The following is a 15,781-nucleotide window of genomic DNA, read 5'->3' as shown; positions in this document are numbered from 1 at the left end:
ACCATCTAAATTTGCCTTATCCCTAAGGGGGTGATTTTTCTCTCTTTCCCTTGGAAGGGCTCCACTGTTGTGCGGAAGAACACCCTAACTAGATGAGAAAAGTAAACAAGAATAATTAAGAACACGGAGATTTACGTGCTTCGGCGAAAGATCCGCCTACATCCACGGGAGAGAGAGAGACGATTTCTTATTTGAGTGTATGTCAAGAGTACAAGGTACAATGCTGAAATAAATAGATCTTTAAATCCCCACTTTCCTAAACCTAGTAGGAAAGGAATTCCAGCATAAAGATATTATCAAATTTGAAACCAAAATCTAGGAAATATATTAGGAAACAAATAGCCTGCAATCTTCAAGTCTTCCTAGATTTCCTGATTGAATTTTGTGGAATTCAAGACAACATCAGCAAATCTCCACCTTTGGCTTGAATAAACCACAAGCTTCCACTTGAACCAAGAAAACGAATATATCTCTCCCTCCACCGTACCTTCGCAAAGGTACGCCCGCACCTGGATCGGTGCAGCCTCCATCAACTTCAATGATGAGTGAGAGAAATCAAGTCCCTGCATGACTTGAACTTCTCTGTAGTAACCGTCTTCGTGAGCATATCTGCAGGATTATCTTTAGTATGGATTTTCTTCAAAGCAATGCTACCATTCTCCACAAATTCTCGAATTTTGTGGTACCGAACTTCAATGTGTTTCGTTCTAGAATGGGACACTTGATTATTCGCGAGACATATTGCGCTCTGGCTATTGCAATATAATGTAGCACTTTCTTGCTTTATACCCAACTCTGTGACCAAACCAGTCAACCATATTCCCTCCTTTGCAGCCTCAGTTACTACCGTATACTCAACTTCGGTTGTAGACAATGCTACAGTAGGTTGAAGCATTGCCTTCCACGAAACAGCTCCACCGCCAAGAGTAAAGACATATCCCGTGATGGACCTTTGCTTGTCCAAATCACCAACAAAGTCTGAATCAACATAACCTGCTAAATCGATCGATCCTCCCTTGGAACTAAACATTAAACCCATTCCAGCAGTTCTAGCCAAATAACGAAAGATCCACTTAACAGCTTCCCAATGCTCCTTACCCGAATTGCTCATGTATCGACTGACGAGACTCACCGCATGAGCCAAATCCGGTATGCTACAAACCATAGCATACATGAGGCTCCCTACTGCGTTGGCATAGGGTACTCGAGACATCTTTACAACTTCCTCATGTGAAACAGGGCATTGTTTCTCAAATAATTTGAAGTGATTTGCTAAGGGTGTACTAACCGGTTTAGCTTTACCCATGTTGAACCGCTCCAAGACCTTCTCAACATACTTCTTTTGATTCACCCAAAGCTTACTTGCATGTCTATCTCGAAAGATTTCCTTGCCAAGGATCCTCTTTGCAGCACCAAGATCCTTCATATCAAACTCACTACTTAACTGAGACTTTAGGGAAATAATGTCTCAAATTTTTCTTGTAGCAATCAACATGTCATCAACATAGAGCATTAACAGAATAAGCGACTTATCATCCAAAACTTTGTAGTAGACACAAGAATCATGCACACTCCTCATGTAGCCAATACGAAGCATAAAAGAATCAAACCTTTTATTCCATTGCCTCGGAGATTGCTTCAAACCATAAAGTGATCTCTTGAGCGAACAAACATGATCCTCTTTCCCTTCCACCTTGAAGCCTTCAGGCTGCTCCAAATAAATTTTCTCCTCCAAGTCACCATGAAGGAATGCCGTCTTCATATCTAGCTGCTCAAGCTCCAAGTCATACATGGCTACCATAGCTAGTAAAACACGAATTGATGTGTGTTTTACAACAGGGGAAAATATCTCGTCGTAATCAATCCCCTCCTTCTGTGCATAGCCCTTAGCAACAAGTTGGGCCTTGTATCTCTCTTGCTCTTTCTCCGTTGCTACTTCCTTTCTTTGAAGAACCCATTTGCAACCAATGACATTCCGATCATTGGGCTTCTTCACAAGTTCCCATGTCTCATTCTTTGTAACGACTCCATCTCCTCCATCATTGCGGTCATCCACTTTTCTTTGTGATCACTTTTCAAAGCTTCATGGTAGGAGCTTGGATCGCTAGAGCCTACGGTAAGAGCATAAGCAACCATATCCTCAAAATCATACCTCTCCGGTGCTTTGGGAGTGCGCCTTCCTCGACCCATCGCAATGGTACGAGGAACTTCTACCGTTTCTTTGACTTCCGGAGCTTCATCAGATGACTCGCCATTCTCTGCAGATTCTCTAGTTTCAAGCTCCACCTTAACGATAGATTTATTACTCTCCTCTTCAGCAGCCGTGCGTGGCACGCAACTTGACTTCAACATTGCAGATTCATCGAATATAACATCCCTATTGATCAGAACTTTCTTCTCACTTGGATCCCATAATTTGTAGCCTTTCACTCCTTTCTCGTAACCAAGAAATATGCATTGTTTTGATTTTGGATCCAACTTCGAGCGCTTCGAGCTCTGCACATGTACAAAAGCAAGACAACCGAATATTCTTAAATTAGAATAATTGACAATTTTACCAGTCCATAACTCTTCGGGAATTTTGCATTTAATTGCAATTGATGGAGACTGATTCACAAGATAACATGCCATGCAGACAGCTTCTGCCCAAAACTCCTTGCTTAGTCCCGCATGTAGCCTCATGCTTTGAGCTCTCTCTAATAAGGTCCGGTTCATCCTTTCCACTATGCCATTCTGTTGGGGCATATCCGGAACTGTGAAGTGACGTTTAATCCCTTCATTCTTGCAAAGCTCCATGAATGGTGTCGATTTGTACTCTCCTCCATTGTCCGATCTCAAGCACTTAACCTTATTCCCCGTTGAAATCTCAACTTCAGCTTTCCATTCTTTGAACTTTTCAAAGACTTCACTTTTGTGTCGCATGAAGTAGACTCAAACTTTGCGAGAGAAATCCTCAATGAATGTCACGAAGTATTCCTTCCCTCCTTTTGACTTTACCGGTGAAGGACCCCATACATCCGTGTGTACATACTCGAGCACGCCCTTGCTTGTATGAGTTGTAGCATTGAACCGAACTCTGCATTGTTTTCCAAACACACAAAATTTGCAAAAATCTAATTTGCATGTTTTTATACCTTTGAGTGCATTCCTCTTGTGAAGCTCCATCAATCCTCTTTCTCCCATATGCCCGAGACACATATGCCATAGATAGGTGTTATCTATCTCCATGCTAGCATCCATGGACACGGATGCTCCACCTTGCACTGTGGTTCATATAAGTCAATATAGGTTCCCGTGCCTCTGTCCCTTAAGAACAACCAGAGCTCCCTTAATCACCTTCAAGACTCCACCTTGAGCCGTGTACTTGCATCCATTGGATTCAAGTGCTCCCAATGAGATCAAATTCTTCCTTAGACCCGGAACATGACGCACGTCTGCCAAGGTTCTAATCATGCCATCAAACATCTTGATTTTCACGGTTCCAACACCCACAGTCTTGCACGAAGTATCATTCCCCATGAGAACTGAACCACCATCATATGCCTTGTACTCATCGAAGACTTCTCGATGAGGACACATGTGAAAAGTGCATTCGGAGTCCATGATCCACGAATCTTCAAAGGTGTCCTTCCCCGACGATATGGACAAGACGCCCCCATCATTGGTCTCAATGCTGTCGGCTATACTTGCCTCATCCGAGCTCTTCTTCTTTTTCTCGTTCTTATTTGGACAGAATCTCTTGGTATGCCCTTCCTGATTGCACCCGTAGCATCTTCCTTTGAACCTTCCCTTGGATTTTGATCGACTCCTACTGCTCGATCCTCAATCCGTTGATCTTCCTCTTCCTTGATTGCTTTTCTCCTTTGCAAAGAGTCCCTCTCCCGAAGATTTTGAACTATTTGCCCTTTTCCGGGTGTCGTTTGAAATTAAGGCAGCAGTCCCCTCTCTGATCTCTAAGGTTTCTTTGCCATAAAGGAGCGTAGTCACCAAGTGGTCAAACGAATCCGGCAACGATGCCGGTAGTAGAAGCGCTATGTCTTCATCCTCAAACTTTACCTCCAAGCTTGTAAGTTCACTAATCATCTTATTGAACACGTTGAGGTGTTCCAACAGATCTCCTCCTTCACTCATCTGAAGTGAATACAATCTCTTCTTCAAGAACAACTTGTTCGTAAGAGATTTCGTCATGTAAATGCTTTGGAGTTTGAGCCATACCTCTGGAGCAGATTCGATTTCCGCTACATATCGAAGGGCCTCATCCGATAGGTTTAATCGGATTGCACTGCACGCCCTCTCCTCCATGTCGGCCCAATCATCATCAGTGATGGTGTTCGGCTTGTTTGATCTTCCCAAAAGAACCTTTGATAAACCTTGTTGAATCAACAGATCCTTCATCCTTCTCCGCCATAGTGTAAAACTATTCTTCCCGGTGAATCGTTCAATATCAAATCGAACGGTTGAACCTTTTCCAGCCATCTAGTTAGAAGTCGCAATACAGGAACGGAAAACCTGGATTGCTCTGATACCAATTGTTGTGCGGAAGAACACCCTAACTAGATGAGAAAAGTAAACAAGAATAATTAAGAACATGGAGATTTACGTGGTTCGGCGAAAGATCCGCCTACGTCCATGGGAGAGAGAGAGACGATTTCTTATTTGAGCGTATGTCAAGAGTACAAGGTATAATGCTGAAATAAATAGATCTTTAAATCCCCACTTTCCTAAACCTAGTAGGAAAGGAATTCCACCATAAAGATATTATCAAATTTGAAACCCAAATCTAGGAAATATATTAGGAAACAAATAGCCTGCAATCTTCAAGTCTTCCTAGATTTCCCGATTGAATTTTGTGGAATTCAAGACAACATCAGCATCCACAACCCTCACCTAAGACAATCTTTTTCCGTAGTCTTTCCCTTCTTGCGGTGGATACCATTGCGATTGGGCGTGGCAGCGCCTCGTCGCAGTGGCAAGCAATGGCGTTGAGGGCCTTTTTGGCTTCTTCTTTTTATTAGTTTTTAAAAATTTTTAGGCCTATATTGGGCACCTATTTAGCACGACATCAACATGAAGTGTCCTGATGGTAGATAATAAAAAAGAGACAAAAAAAAGGGGGTCTTTTCGTCCTTAAAATAAATTGAACTTATTGAGATACTCATTTAAACGAGTATAAAATAACGCACAAGCCGCTCATGAATGTTAGCATGAGTGAATATATATAGGATGTATGAGTACAGAAAGCAAGGCGTTGGTGGCTATAATTCTACGTGTACCATTTAGGATAGCCATCGAATGATACATTAGTAAACTATCTCATATTGATAGATTATAAGGTTTATATACTCCTTATATACATGTGGTCTCTCTTCATCTATTAATTTAAATTTTTGTATCGAACTTTTCATTATGGTATTAGAACCGATAAGGTGCTACTCGGTTTATTTTGTTTGTGCATATATCTCATTCATCAAACTTTACGTGTCATTCTTATTTCGATTTGCACTAAATCCAACCTCTGAGTTTAAGGTCTGGGTATGGTTCAAAAGGGAGTGGAGGTCAAATTGGATGCTAAGTTTTTATATAATTGAAACATAGAATTTTGTTGATCAAGAATATATTTTTCCTACGTGATGCGACGCAGCAGAGATTGAGGAGAAACTTTTAAGAGCTGACATATTCGCAAAAACAAGTGTAACTCCATCTAAGACAGATTTCCAAGTGTCTCTATCTATTTCCCTGTCATTTCGGGTTTGCACGAGTGCTGGTTACGTGAAAATGGAAGCCCAAACGCGCATGTAAATTTCAAATCATTTGGTTTGGGCTTCGTCTTGCCTATCAATCCGAGGTAATTATCGAGCGGATGCGGGTCAATTAGAGCCGGGCCTAACTTCGTCGCCGAGGCTAACAGTTGTCCATGTGTTTTCCAAGTATTGAGGATGCTAACTCTTTAGACAGGAGTTTCGCTATAAGACCTCTCACGTTCGGAGCTTCTAGCGAGGATAAATCCACACGCTCTTTACTAGATCAGCCCAATCACATATCTAGATTATTAAAAGTAAGTCCTATTTTTTTAAAAGAAAAAACATATGCTTATTCTAATAGAAGATTTTCCATCGATTAAATTACCCTATACATTTGGTCTAATAGAAAATTTTTATAACGCTTAGAAATGTGCGAGGTCCTTCTCGGGCACATTATTCATGCTAAACAACGCGAGCATCATCTCACAACAATGATTCACTCGCAGATTAGATGGATTTAATCTTGTTTTGTTGACATTCGCATGACATTGAAATAGGATTTGCCTTGAAGCTTGCGAAAGTCTTAAGTATTCAGCGCAATTTTTAATCATGTTTTACCGACATTCACGTTTGTCATGCTTATTCTCTTAAACAAAACTGGCTTTCAGATGTAATTAGGCTTTGTGATGTTTTCATCAAACCTTGAGTTGAAACCTTTATAAGACAAGTTGATTATGGCCCTATTGTGACCTACCCTCATGTGAGCCACATAGAATTTGGCTAATGGATTACTAAATCTAAACTTAGTCGAGCTCTCCCAAACTCATATCATTTCACAATTTATGGTCCAAGTTCTTAATAAGCAAAATTATTTTTATTCAAGAGTTGCCATACCCAAGTAATGGGAGAATTACTTTACTCTTAGGAACCATAGAGTTTAAGGTTGGAGATTTGATTACACTAATTAATCAATTAATACTCTTTCAGTATGTATCCTTATTCAACTACCAAATAAAGTGTTCATCTAACATTTTATATTAATCACGACTCCTTAGATTCAATTTGTAACCAAGCTAAGGAAAATGCAATCCATGCACCAAAAGGGCACGATCGAAATAATGGAAATGTGCAAAATACGGCCAACATTTATTTCCATTAACATTCAATTTGTACTGGCCTGATTTGGTTTGGCTTTGGGAAAATATCCTTAGAAGAATGCAAGTACTTTTGACATAAAGAGGTTTTTAAAATACAAATAGCATTTAATGAGTTATAATTTTAAAATGCATTGGGGAACAACTTTTGCTTAAATACCGTCTGATAAAATTTATATTTATAAAGGACTTTTACTAAATTTAAAAAAAAAAAGGTTTTTTTTTTTTTTGGAGTTGATCGCCATATCTAGCCGCTAGACTACCTCGCATGGGTTGCCTTGTCATGACCCAAGCGAGTGATGTGGTGACCCCACGCGGTGATTGCTAGCGTGCACAACCCCTTGACCAGTAGCCATCGGCCTTTGACTAGCTTTTCCGTGCAAATCATGGAAAAGATGAATAGTAAACAAAAAAAGGTCAAGACTTGCATTTTGAAAATGCAATTTCTTAAAAGACCTCCGAACCTATTTTGGGTTAAAGATCTTTAGTGCTCTTGAGAGATGCAATTATAATTCCCTAAAGTTGAGCAAAAAATGAATCAAATGTTATTTGCATTTGGCCAAAAGACTTTAGAATCCCAAAGCCATTTAAAATTCTGGATCAAATGAGATTATTTTTAAGTTTTGAGAGCTTATTCAATTTTGAGCATAATTTCTTTTTTAAAAGGATTTTCACACATTTTAAGAGAAAAGTGTTCAAAAACTAATTTTCAAGCTTCTTCCTAACTTCTAGAAAAGATAATTTTTTTCTAGAAATATTTTTAGAAATATATTTTAATATTAAAAAAATAATAATAGATTATATTATATAATCAGGCGAACCAAGGTCGGCAACACCCACAACCCAAAACAACAAGAAAAGAAAAAAAAAAAAAGCCCAGCCCGGGATCTAAATTAACCCTAAGCTCTTGCTATCCCCATCTTTCTTTGCTAATCTCTCCGTTTACCCACAAACGCAGGCTTCCCTCTTCTCCATGGACCGAGAATATCCGCTGGTTCAAGCACTACAGAAAACGCTCAAGTTTAATTAAAATAACTCAGGCAACACTGTAAGCCGTGTCCAGCCATCACGCCGCTGCCATCTGTGGCTACAGCCACCACCACCACCCTTTATCTTCGCCGGCCAAGAACCTGTCACTCACAGAAACACGACGCGCACCGAAAAAGTGACAAAACAAGGACATACAAAGCAAAGGATAGCGGTGGCAATGTACCATAACGCATCTAACGAAAAACAAGCACCCAAAATGGACAGAAGACTAAGAACAACTGCACAAATCTCTATCAGGCATTTCATTGAACACACGGAAGGCGGCAGCAGAGAGGAGGTTATAGACTTGTCCGAGACGCGAACTCAGACCAAAATCAGCAAGCAATGAATAAGTGAGATTCAGCTTCAGTACAGGGACGACTCGTTTGCACTCATTACAAGTATGAATGAAGAAAACAGCAAGTCTTAGCCGCAAACGAATGACACAAACGAGCATCTAACCTAGGCATTTCATCGAGCAAGGTGGCGTGCACCATCTGAGGAACGAACAAAAGCTTCACCGGGACTCTTCAGACGAGGACCGAGACAGATCGCAAAGGACCGGAAAAAAGAAAAAAAAAAAATACCCAACAGCAGCAAAGCACAACATAGATGGGGTCGGGTCTAGCTCGAACCGGACGACGGCAGCCCGGTCCGGCCAGCCCAAAACAGGGCACAGAAAGGAAAGCAAAACAGGGGCGGTCGGAAATGCTCCCTACCCGGCTCGGCGGCGTCGGACGGTGGGCGAGCTCGATAGATCGGGCTACGTCCGTTCGCCTCGTGAGTATCCGAGCCGGAATACTCCGGAAATGGACCCGACCCGAGAAATTAAAAAAAAAGAAGAAGAAGAAGAAGAAGAAGAAGAAGAAAACCGAGAACCCAGACTATTCCGTCAGGGAAAAGGGGCAACGTCGGTGGGTTGTCAGCCGGTTTTCAAGTGTGTCGGTCGACAGAGAACACTCACTCGTTCTCGGTTCCTCTCTCGGCTCTGTCTCACTCTTGGTCTCCCTCAACTCTCGATCTCGCTCTCTCGCCTTCTCTCTGTTCGAACCCCTTTATAGCCTCTTCTCCCACGAATCGACCTGCCCAAAAGTCCAATCAGTGGAGGCCCTTCGCCTTCCGGTCTCTTGCGCGTCGGCCGGTCCTTGGCCTGCACCGGCGGCCCTTCTCTCCTCCCTGCTCTGCCGCCGGTCTGTCCCCTGCCTTAGACAGACCTGCTGCCTTGAGCTTCTCGACCTGACCGACAGCTTGAGTTGTCAAGTCAGGTCAAGCTCATTTCCTTCTGGTCCTTGGAGCGCCAGCCGGTCCTCGCCCTCAACCGGCGGTCTCTCGGGCCGGGCCGGGGAGGAAAGGAAGTGGGCCGGCCCGCACAGGGGTGGTGGGGGAAGAAAAAAAGTAGGGGACCGGGTCAGGTCCCGGCCCGGAAAGGAAATGGACCGTTTGATCCGGCCACATTTCATTTATTATTTTTTTTTTCAAAAGAAAAAACTAGTACTATTAATGCAAATGATCCTAATACCTATATGTGTGTAATTCAATGAAAATTCTTTTTGTTAGGGCCAAGCCAATCTCTAATTTAAACTTAAATAGCCAGTCAATATTTATGTGTTAATAGACTTGATATTCAATGATCTAGTAAGACCCATTTGTCATCATTTGTCCATCATTTTCAAAATAAATATCTGTTTTCGTCTAATAGTTAGAAATTTCACTATAATACATATGATTGTTGTTAAAGGGTTACTATAATATTTGTTAGGGTTTAATGATTGTAGGATGTTGCCTAACCTGATTACTCATTCATAGTAATTGCTTCCAAACAACATTTTTTAGCATTGATGTAGGTCCTACGCACTAATTTTTTTAGTTGGGTTGGACAACAGATTTTCCTAATCTTATCTTGAGTGTATATTTACCTGAAAATGACAGAGGCCAAGTCAAAATTTTGCACGTTTCCTCTGATATTGGGTTGTTTATTGACTTCTAGCTGTACCCAACTGCCGGTTGTCATTGAACATAAGGGATGCCCATCAACATGCACATGGCCAAATAACAATGACAACGACATATAACTAAACAATCATTTTGGATGAAGAGAATTATGTAATTTCTTTAGTTGGCATCGAGAATCTCGTGGGGGATGAAAGCAAATACATATATAAAGATAGTCTGCCTTTAAGTAAGCCATTATAGTGAAGCCCACTAAAAAGAGTTGTAAGTTCATTAGCTCTTTATCCATTACATATTACCACATCTTTTGAGGTTCTTGTCGTCCGAGCCTCTCGTTGCGACGATGGAGGTGAATCTCATGAAGCTTGGCAGTTCTCTTCCAGTCCCATGCGTTCAGGAGTTGGCAAAAGATGCCATAACCGAAGTCCCGCCTCGCTATGTCCGTACCGACCAAGATCATCCGTTCATGGGTGATGATCATGGATCTTTGTTGCTTCAAGTACCAGTAATTGACATGACCAAGCTCTCGTCAAGCCATGACGATTTGGTGGAGTCCGAGCTGGAAAAGTTGCACGTTGCATGTAGGGATTGGGGATTCTTCCAGGTACAATTTTCATGAAGGCGTACTTTTACTTTTTCTTTCTATGAGTATTACTCAAGACAAATGGTCTGAATTTCTTTTTCAAGAATCGACTTTTGAAGTTAATCGATCCTTTTTTTTTTCTGCACGCAGTTGATAAATCATGGGGTGAGTTGTACATTGATGGAGGAGGTGAAGTTGGGAATCCAAGAGTTCTTCAAGCTTCCGATGGAGGAGAAGAGGAAGTTTTGGCAAGAAGAAGGAGACCTGGAGGGTTTTGGGCAGATGTTTGTTGGGTCGGCGGAGCAGAAGCTTGATTGGGCTGACCTCTTCTTCATGGCGTCCCTCCCACGACATTTGAGAAAACCTCATCTTTTTCCTATGCTTCCTTCTCCGTTCAGGTTCTCTCGCTCTCTCTCTCATGCATTGAGACACTTTACATCAAATGGATATTTCGTTTAAAAAAAAATTTGGGGTTGTCTAAATTTGGTGGAATAGACTTATTACCCCTCCGAGCCTAAGACATTAAGATGAAGTAGGTTTAAATTGGCAGATTTGATTTCCCCAAATTTCCCCCTCTTTTCTTCTATTTTCTCCCTTTCTACGTCTGCCCTTCTCATTCCCAACGTGCACCAACATAGCTTCCTACCTGACCATATCTCACACCGGACGTCTCCACCGCTGTTGCCCCACCCTCATTGATAAGTAGAGGTGTTAAATGGGTTGCACAACCCATTTATTGACCCATGTTTGCTTAAATGGTTCGTTAATGAGTCATGCCTTATTTCCTAAAACACCCATGATGGGTTTTAAAAATAAAAGAACTAAATTATATGGGTCTTAAATGGGTCTACTCTTTACCCATTTAAGACCCATTTACCAACCCATTAAAAATACCCACTATCCAGTCTACCCTACTAGAGGTGGTAATATTAGAATTATTTTTTTATTTTTTTTTTTTTTTTTTTTTCTTTTTTTTCTTTTCTTTCTTCTTCCTCCAGTGGCCGGCACAGTGATGGCCGGCGACCGGCCAGGCGAGACTCGTACTCTTCGGCGTCGGGCGAGGCTCGAGGCTCGCCAGATCCGGCGGGGGGAGGTCACCCGACGCCGGTGAGCCTCGAGCTCGCCGGATTTGGCGAGGCGCGGATGAGAATCGAGCCTCGCCGATCCGGCGAGGGGCGAGCTCGAGCTCGGCCGGTGGTGGCAAGCCTCAAGTTTGCTCGGATCTTGTGAGGCGGAGGCCTAGCCGATGTCCCAGGCGAGGCTTGAGCCTCACCGATCTGGCGAAACTCGAGCTCGCCCGTGTCAAGCGAGGCTCGAACCTCGTCGATCTAGCGAGCCTCGAGCTCGCTGGCGTCGGGCGAGCTCGAGCTTGCTGGATCTCGGCGAGCCTCGAGCTCACTTGCGTCGGCGAGCCGGTGAGCTCGAGGCTCGCCCGTGGTTGGCCGTCGGTTGTTGTCATGGCCGGCGGCCAGTCAAGAAGAGAAAAGAAAAAGGAAAAAGAAAAATTATATTTAAAAAAATAAAAAATAATTAAAAATTTAATTTTAAAAAAATAAAAAATAATTAAAATTCAATTTTAAAAATATTATTTTAAAAATTATAAAAATTGTCCATTAAATTCGTGTTATACAAAACTATTTTAGCAATACCATTTTTAAAAAAATAATATATATATATATTTAAGAAATAAGCTTAGAAGTATTTTAGTAATATAATTAAAAAAAACATAGGAATAAGTTTTTCTAAACTTGGTTAAATATGAAAATATTTTATTAATATGGGTTGGGTCAGGTATGAGTTGGATATGGGTCGGGTTGGGTATGGGTCGAAAAATTTACATTAGACATAAATGGGTTATAAATGGGTTAATTGGTCCATTTTGGTCGGACCATTAATGACCCGACCCAAACCCAACCCGACCCACCCATTTAACAGCTCTACTAATAAGCCACTTGACCCTCGCCATTCATTATGTCAAAAACTAAACCAATGGGTGAAGCAAGATATTAAAGAATAAGGTGGACGACTTTGATATTAATATTGAAGGTTCAACCTAAATATTTAAGCTGATAGGTATATGGAGATTACATATATATAATAAATATATAAACTTCATAGTCAAGCGATGTGAGATATTTCAACATATCATATTAGCATCACTCACTCTCTCTCTCTCTCTCTCTCTCTCTCTATTTCACAAACTAGCTGAATTAATTTTATATAATAATGTCGGTATCTCTAGTGTGTCACGAAACAATAATTCATGTGGGGTTGTCTTCGTGCTCACAGGACCACCACTCTACTTGTCCTAGTATAGTCACTTTTGTAGGCATAATTGGTCGATGAGTTGAGCTTGGGAGCGAGGACAAAATTGTCACTTTCAGCTTTTTATGGACAGGCGAGATGATCGTTCACAGGATTTGTTGGGTACACATACGTAAACATTCTACATTTGGATTCTCCCTCCCTAGCTCCCTTCCACTCGTTTGGACTTCCTATCTTTCTGAGTGTAAGCTGGTGCCGGGGTCCCCTTGCTGTACAGCTGTATAGCTTTTTGTGCAAAAATCTATATACTTCTTACCTTTTACCAAAAAAAACATTCTACATTTAGATTCAAGCAAATTATAGCTGGCCAAATCAAACGAAGATCACGCTCAAATTATTTTATAATGTCTACTGACAACTCAAATGATTTGCACATCCCTTGTCCATAAAGAGCAATTTTAATCAAAGTGGGGGAGATTTCGAGGTGATCCTATGCCTGGATTTCTGGCATCTATTGAGTAACAGTTTCTTAAGGGTTTGCTACCTATTTAATCATAGATAAGTAGATTTTAACTTTTATTGAAGATGTTTTTTAGAGTTTGTGTATTACTAGACTTTGTGTAGAAATAACGATGAAATCTACGTAGCTACAACACACTTCGACGGAGAAATACTTCGTTGAAAGGCCAGTAGGGATTAGTATTAGTGTGAATGTACGAGAGTTGGTTACCTTAAATTCAAGAATAAGAAGTGCGTTATTGGAATTCTAATGAGTTTGAGTTAATTAAGAACATCAATGGTCTGTCATTTATACAGAACTCTTGTTTATGACATATACAAGATTTGGAAACCATACATGACTTATTTTGCATACATCGTAAAATTAATGAAACTATGTCGACAAATTATGTCTATAGTATGCGATCAAATCGCTTATTAGGCTTAATGCTAAGTTTGCATAATAAGATTAGCAAGCGCCAAAAATATAATAAAACTACATTATGAGTCGGTTGCATGGAAGACTTGCTTCAAGATTAGCCCACATCATCAAGAATATCTTAACTTTACAGTGAATATCGTATGCACAGCCTGTTTACCATCTTCTACACATCCCGTCCTCTCCCTCGCCTTTGTAACCTATTCTTATATGTATCACCTTATCATTATGCAGAGAAGTCTTAGATGAATACACCTTGGAGCTGCGAGACCTTGCAATGAAGATACTCCTTCTCATGGCAAAAGCTCTGCAGATGGAATCCAAGGACATGATAGAACTGTTTGATGAGGGCAGGCAGGCCCTTAGAATGAACTATTACCCTCCGTGTCCGCGACCTGAGCTTGTCACGGGCCTCACTCCTCACTCCGACTCCAATGGCCTCACCATTCTTCTCGAAGTCAATGAAATGGAAGGTCTCCAAGTAAGGAAAGAGGGCAAGTGGATCTCTGTCAAGCCCCTCCCTAATGCATTCGTTGTCAACGTTGGGGACATTTTAGAGGTAAGTATTACGATTGGCCCTATTTCTACTGCTTTGACACGGAGTTCCACCTAATTTTGTTTGCTATATGAGCTAGTATTGTCTATATCCATCTGCTGTTGATGACGAAACTATAATATCATACACTATCCATCTAACATTTCACTTATAAATGTTAAAGAGGGACGAGTTATCAATCTAAACGAAAATTTATGCGCTGTGACCGCAACAATAATCTTGAATAAAATGGTAGACATTTCAATTACGAAATGTGGGAAATTTGTATAGTTACATGTATATTTTCCAAATCCCCATGTGGACATCATTGTTTATTGATATGCAATGAGCTAGTTAGTTTGATCTATAGATTAAACAATTTCACGAATAAAATCCATAAGAGGGATGACAAATTAGTTTGTGTATTTGATGATCGACACAGATTGTGACGAATGGCACTTATCGTAGCATCGAGCATCGAGCAATGGTTAACTCGATGAAGGAGAGGCTCTCGATTGCTGCATTTCACAGCCCAAAATTGGAAGGGGAATTTGGTCCTGCACCGAGCCTGATCACACCAGAAAAGCCAGCATTGTTCAGAAGAATAGGTATGGCCGATTATTTGAGGGGTCTCTTCTGTCGTGAGCTCCAAGGGAAGTCATATCTTGACGTTATGAGGATTGAATAATATCTTTATGTTTACACTTTCCATGTACTTCAAATAAGTGGATCATGTATTGATGGAATATCTGTATAATCCATATTCATTTCGCTCCCTCCTTGCTTTTGTTGATCAATTTCATCCCCCTTTTTTTTTTTCTGGATGACATTATGATGACATAAATAGAGCCCTTTAACTCATGCATTTCTTTTTTGCTGGGAAAACAAGTGAACTTTACTCATAATAAAACAAACCAGCGTAAATCTGTTACAGAGAATGTATCAGTGCAACGTTCTCGAATTTCTACAAATCTATATTCTTATTACCAATGCAAAATGTGCATTGTTACATCATAACGAAGGCTGAACTTAATCATTCGTAACAAACCCATTAGACAAGTGGAGTGAAAAGGAGGATGAGATTCGACTTTGTGAGTGTGGAATATAGGAATTCTTCCCAGCGTCATGATAAAGCTTTAAAGCTCCTGCTAACCCGGATGAGAGCATGACCTATAACGCACAACCTTAGAAGAACCGACAAGTCTTTTTCGATACGATCAAAATCTAAATTAATATTTTGAGAATAAGGTTCGTATTGGTTTTGCCACATGGTTCAAGGAAATAGCTAGTAGGGAATCGGTTTCCTTCATTGGGAACCCCACAAAGTGGATAGGCATGAATTTCCCTTCCCATTGTGGTCTTCATGCGACCACTGGAACGAAGATTGGTCTGCATGTTCGTTGGTCCGTGTCTCTTAAAATTGCATAAAAACCGAGATCAACTCAAGACTATCATTTCAAGGCTTGAATTGGGATCGTCCTTCGCTTAGAACGCAGACCAAGTGAGGAAGGCTAGTGTCTGCGCGTTGCATCATGGGGACAGGACTTCCATCAGAACCGACTGCTTTGGATCACAAATCATATGGAG

General features: G+C 41.0%; 1 protein-coding gene across 1 annotated transcript; it reads left to right on the top strand.

Annotated features, from left to right (window-relative positions):
• Nucleotides 1-10,123: 10,123 nt before the first annotated feature.
• On the top strand, nt 10,124-14,973 carry LOC120293507 (protein SRG1-like). The gene is made up of 4 exons (XM_039313034.1): nt 10,124-10,478; nt 10,608-10,855; nt 13,894-14,218; nt 14,637-14,973. Exons 1-4 carry the CDS (start codon nt 10,218-10,220, stop codon nt 14,880-14,882), a joined length of 1,080 nt encoding a protein of 359 aa, XP_039168968.1. The 5' UTR covers nt 10,124-10,217; the 3' UTR covers nt 14,883-14,973.
• The last annotated feature ends 808 nt before the right edge of the window (nt 14,974-15,781 follow it).

The sequence above is a fragment of the Eucalyptus grandis genome, chromosome 5 (assembly GCF_016545825.1).
Source record: "Eucalyptus grandis isolate ANBG69807.140 chromosome 5, ASM1654582v1, whole genome shotgun sequence".
Taxonomy (NCBI): Eukaryota; Viridiplantae; Streptophyta; class Magnoliopsida; order Myrtales; family Myrtaceae; genus Eucalyptus; species Eucalyptus grandis.
Note: the sequence above shows the minus strand (reverse complement) of the source record. Positions and strands in the feature narration are given on the sequence as shown.

Bases quoted from the DNA above. Each gene is read 5' to 3' on its own strand.
- LOC120293507 (XM_039313034.1), top strand. From the start codon at position 10,218: ATGGAGGTGAATCTCATGAAGCTTGGCAGTTCTCTTCCAGTCCCATGC. The intron at 10,479-10,607 runs GTACAATTTTCA...TTCTGCACGCAG, and splicing joins GGGATTGGGGATTCTTCCAG to TTGATAAATCATGGGGTGAG. The intron at 10,856-13,893 runs GTTCTCTCGCTC...ATCATTATGCAG, and splicing joins ATGCTTCCTTCTCCGTTCAG to AGAAGTCTTAGATGAATACA.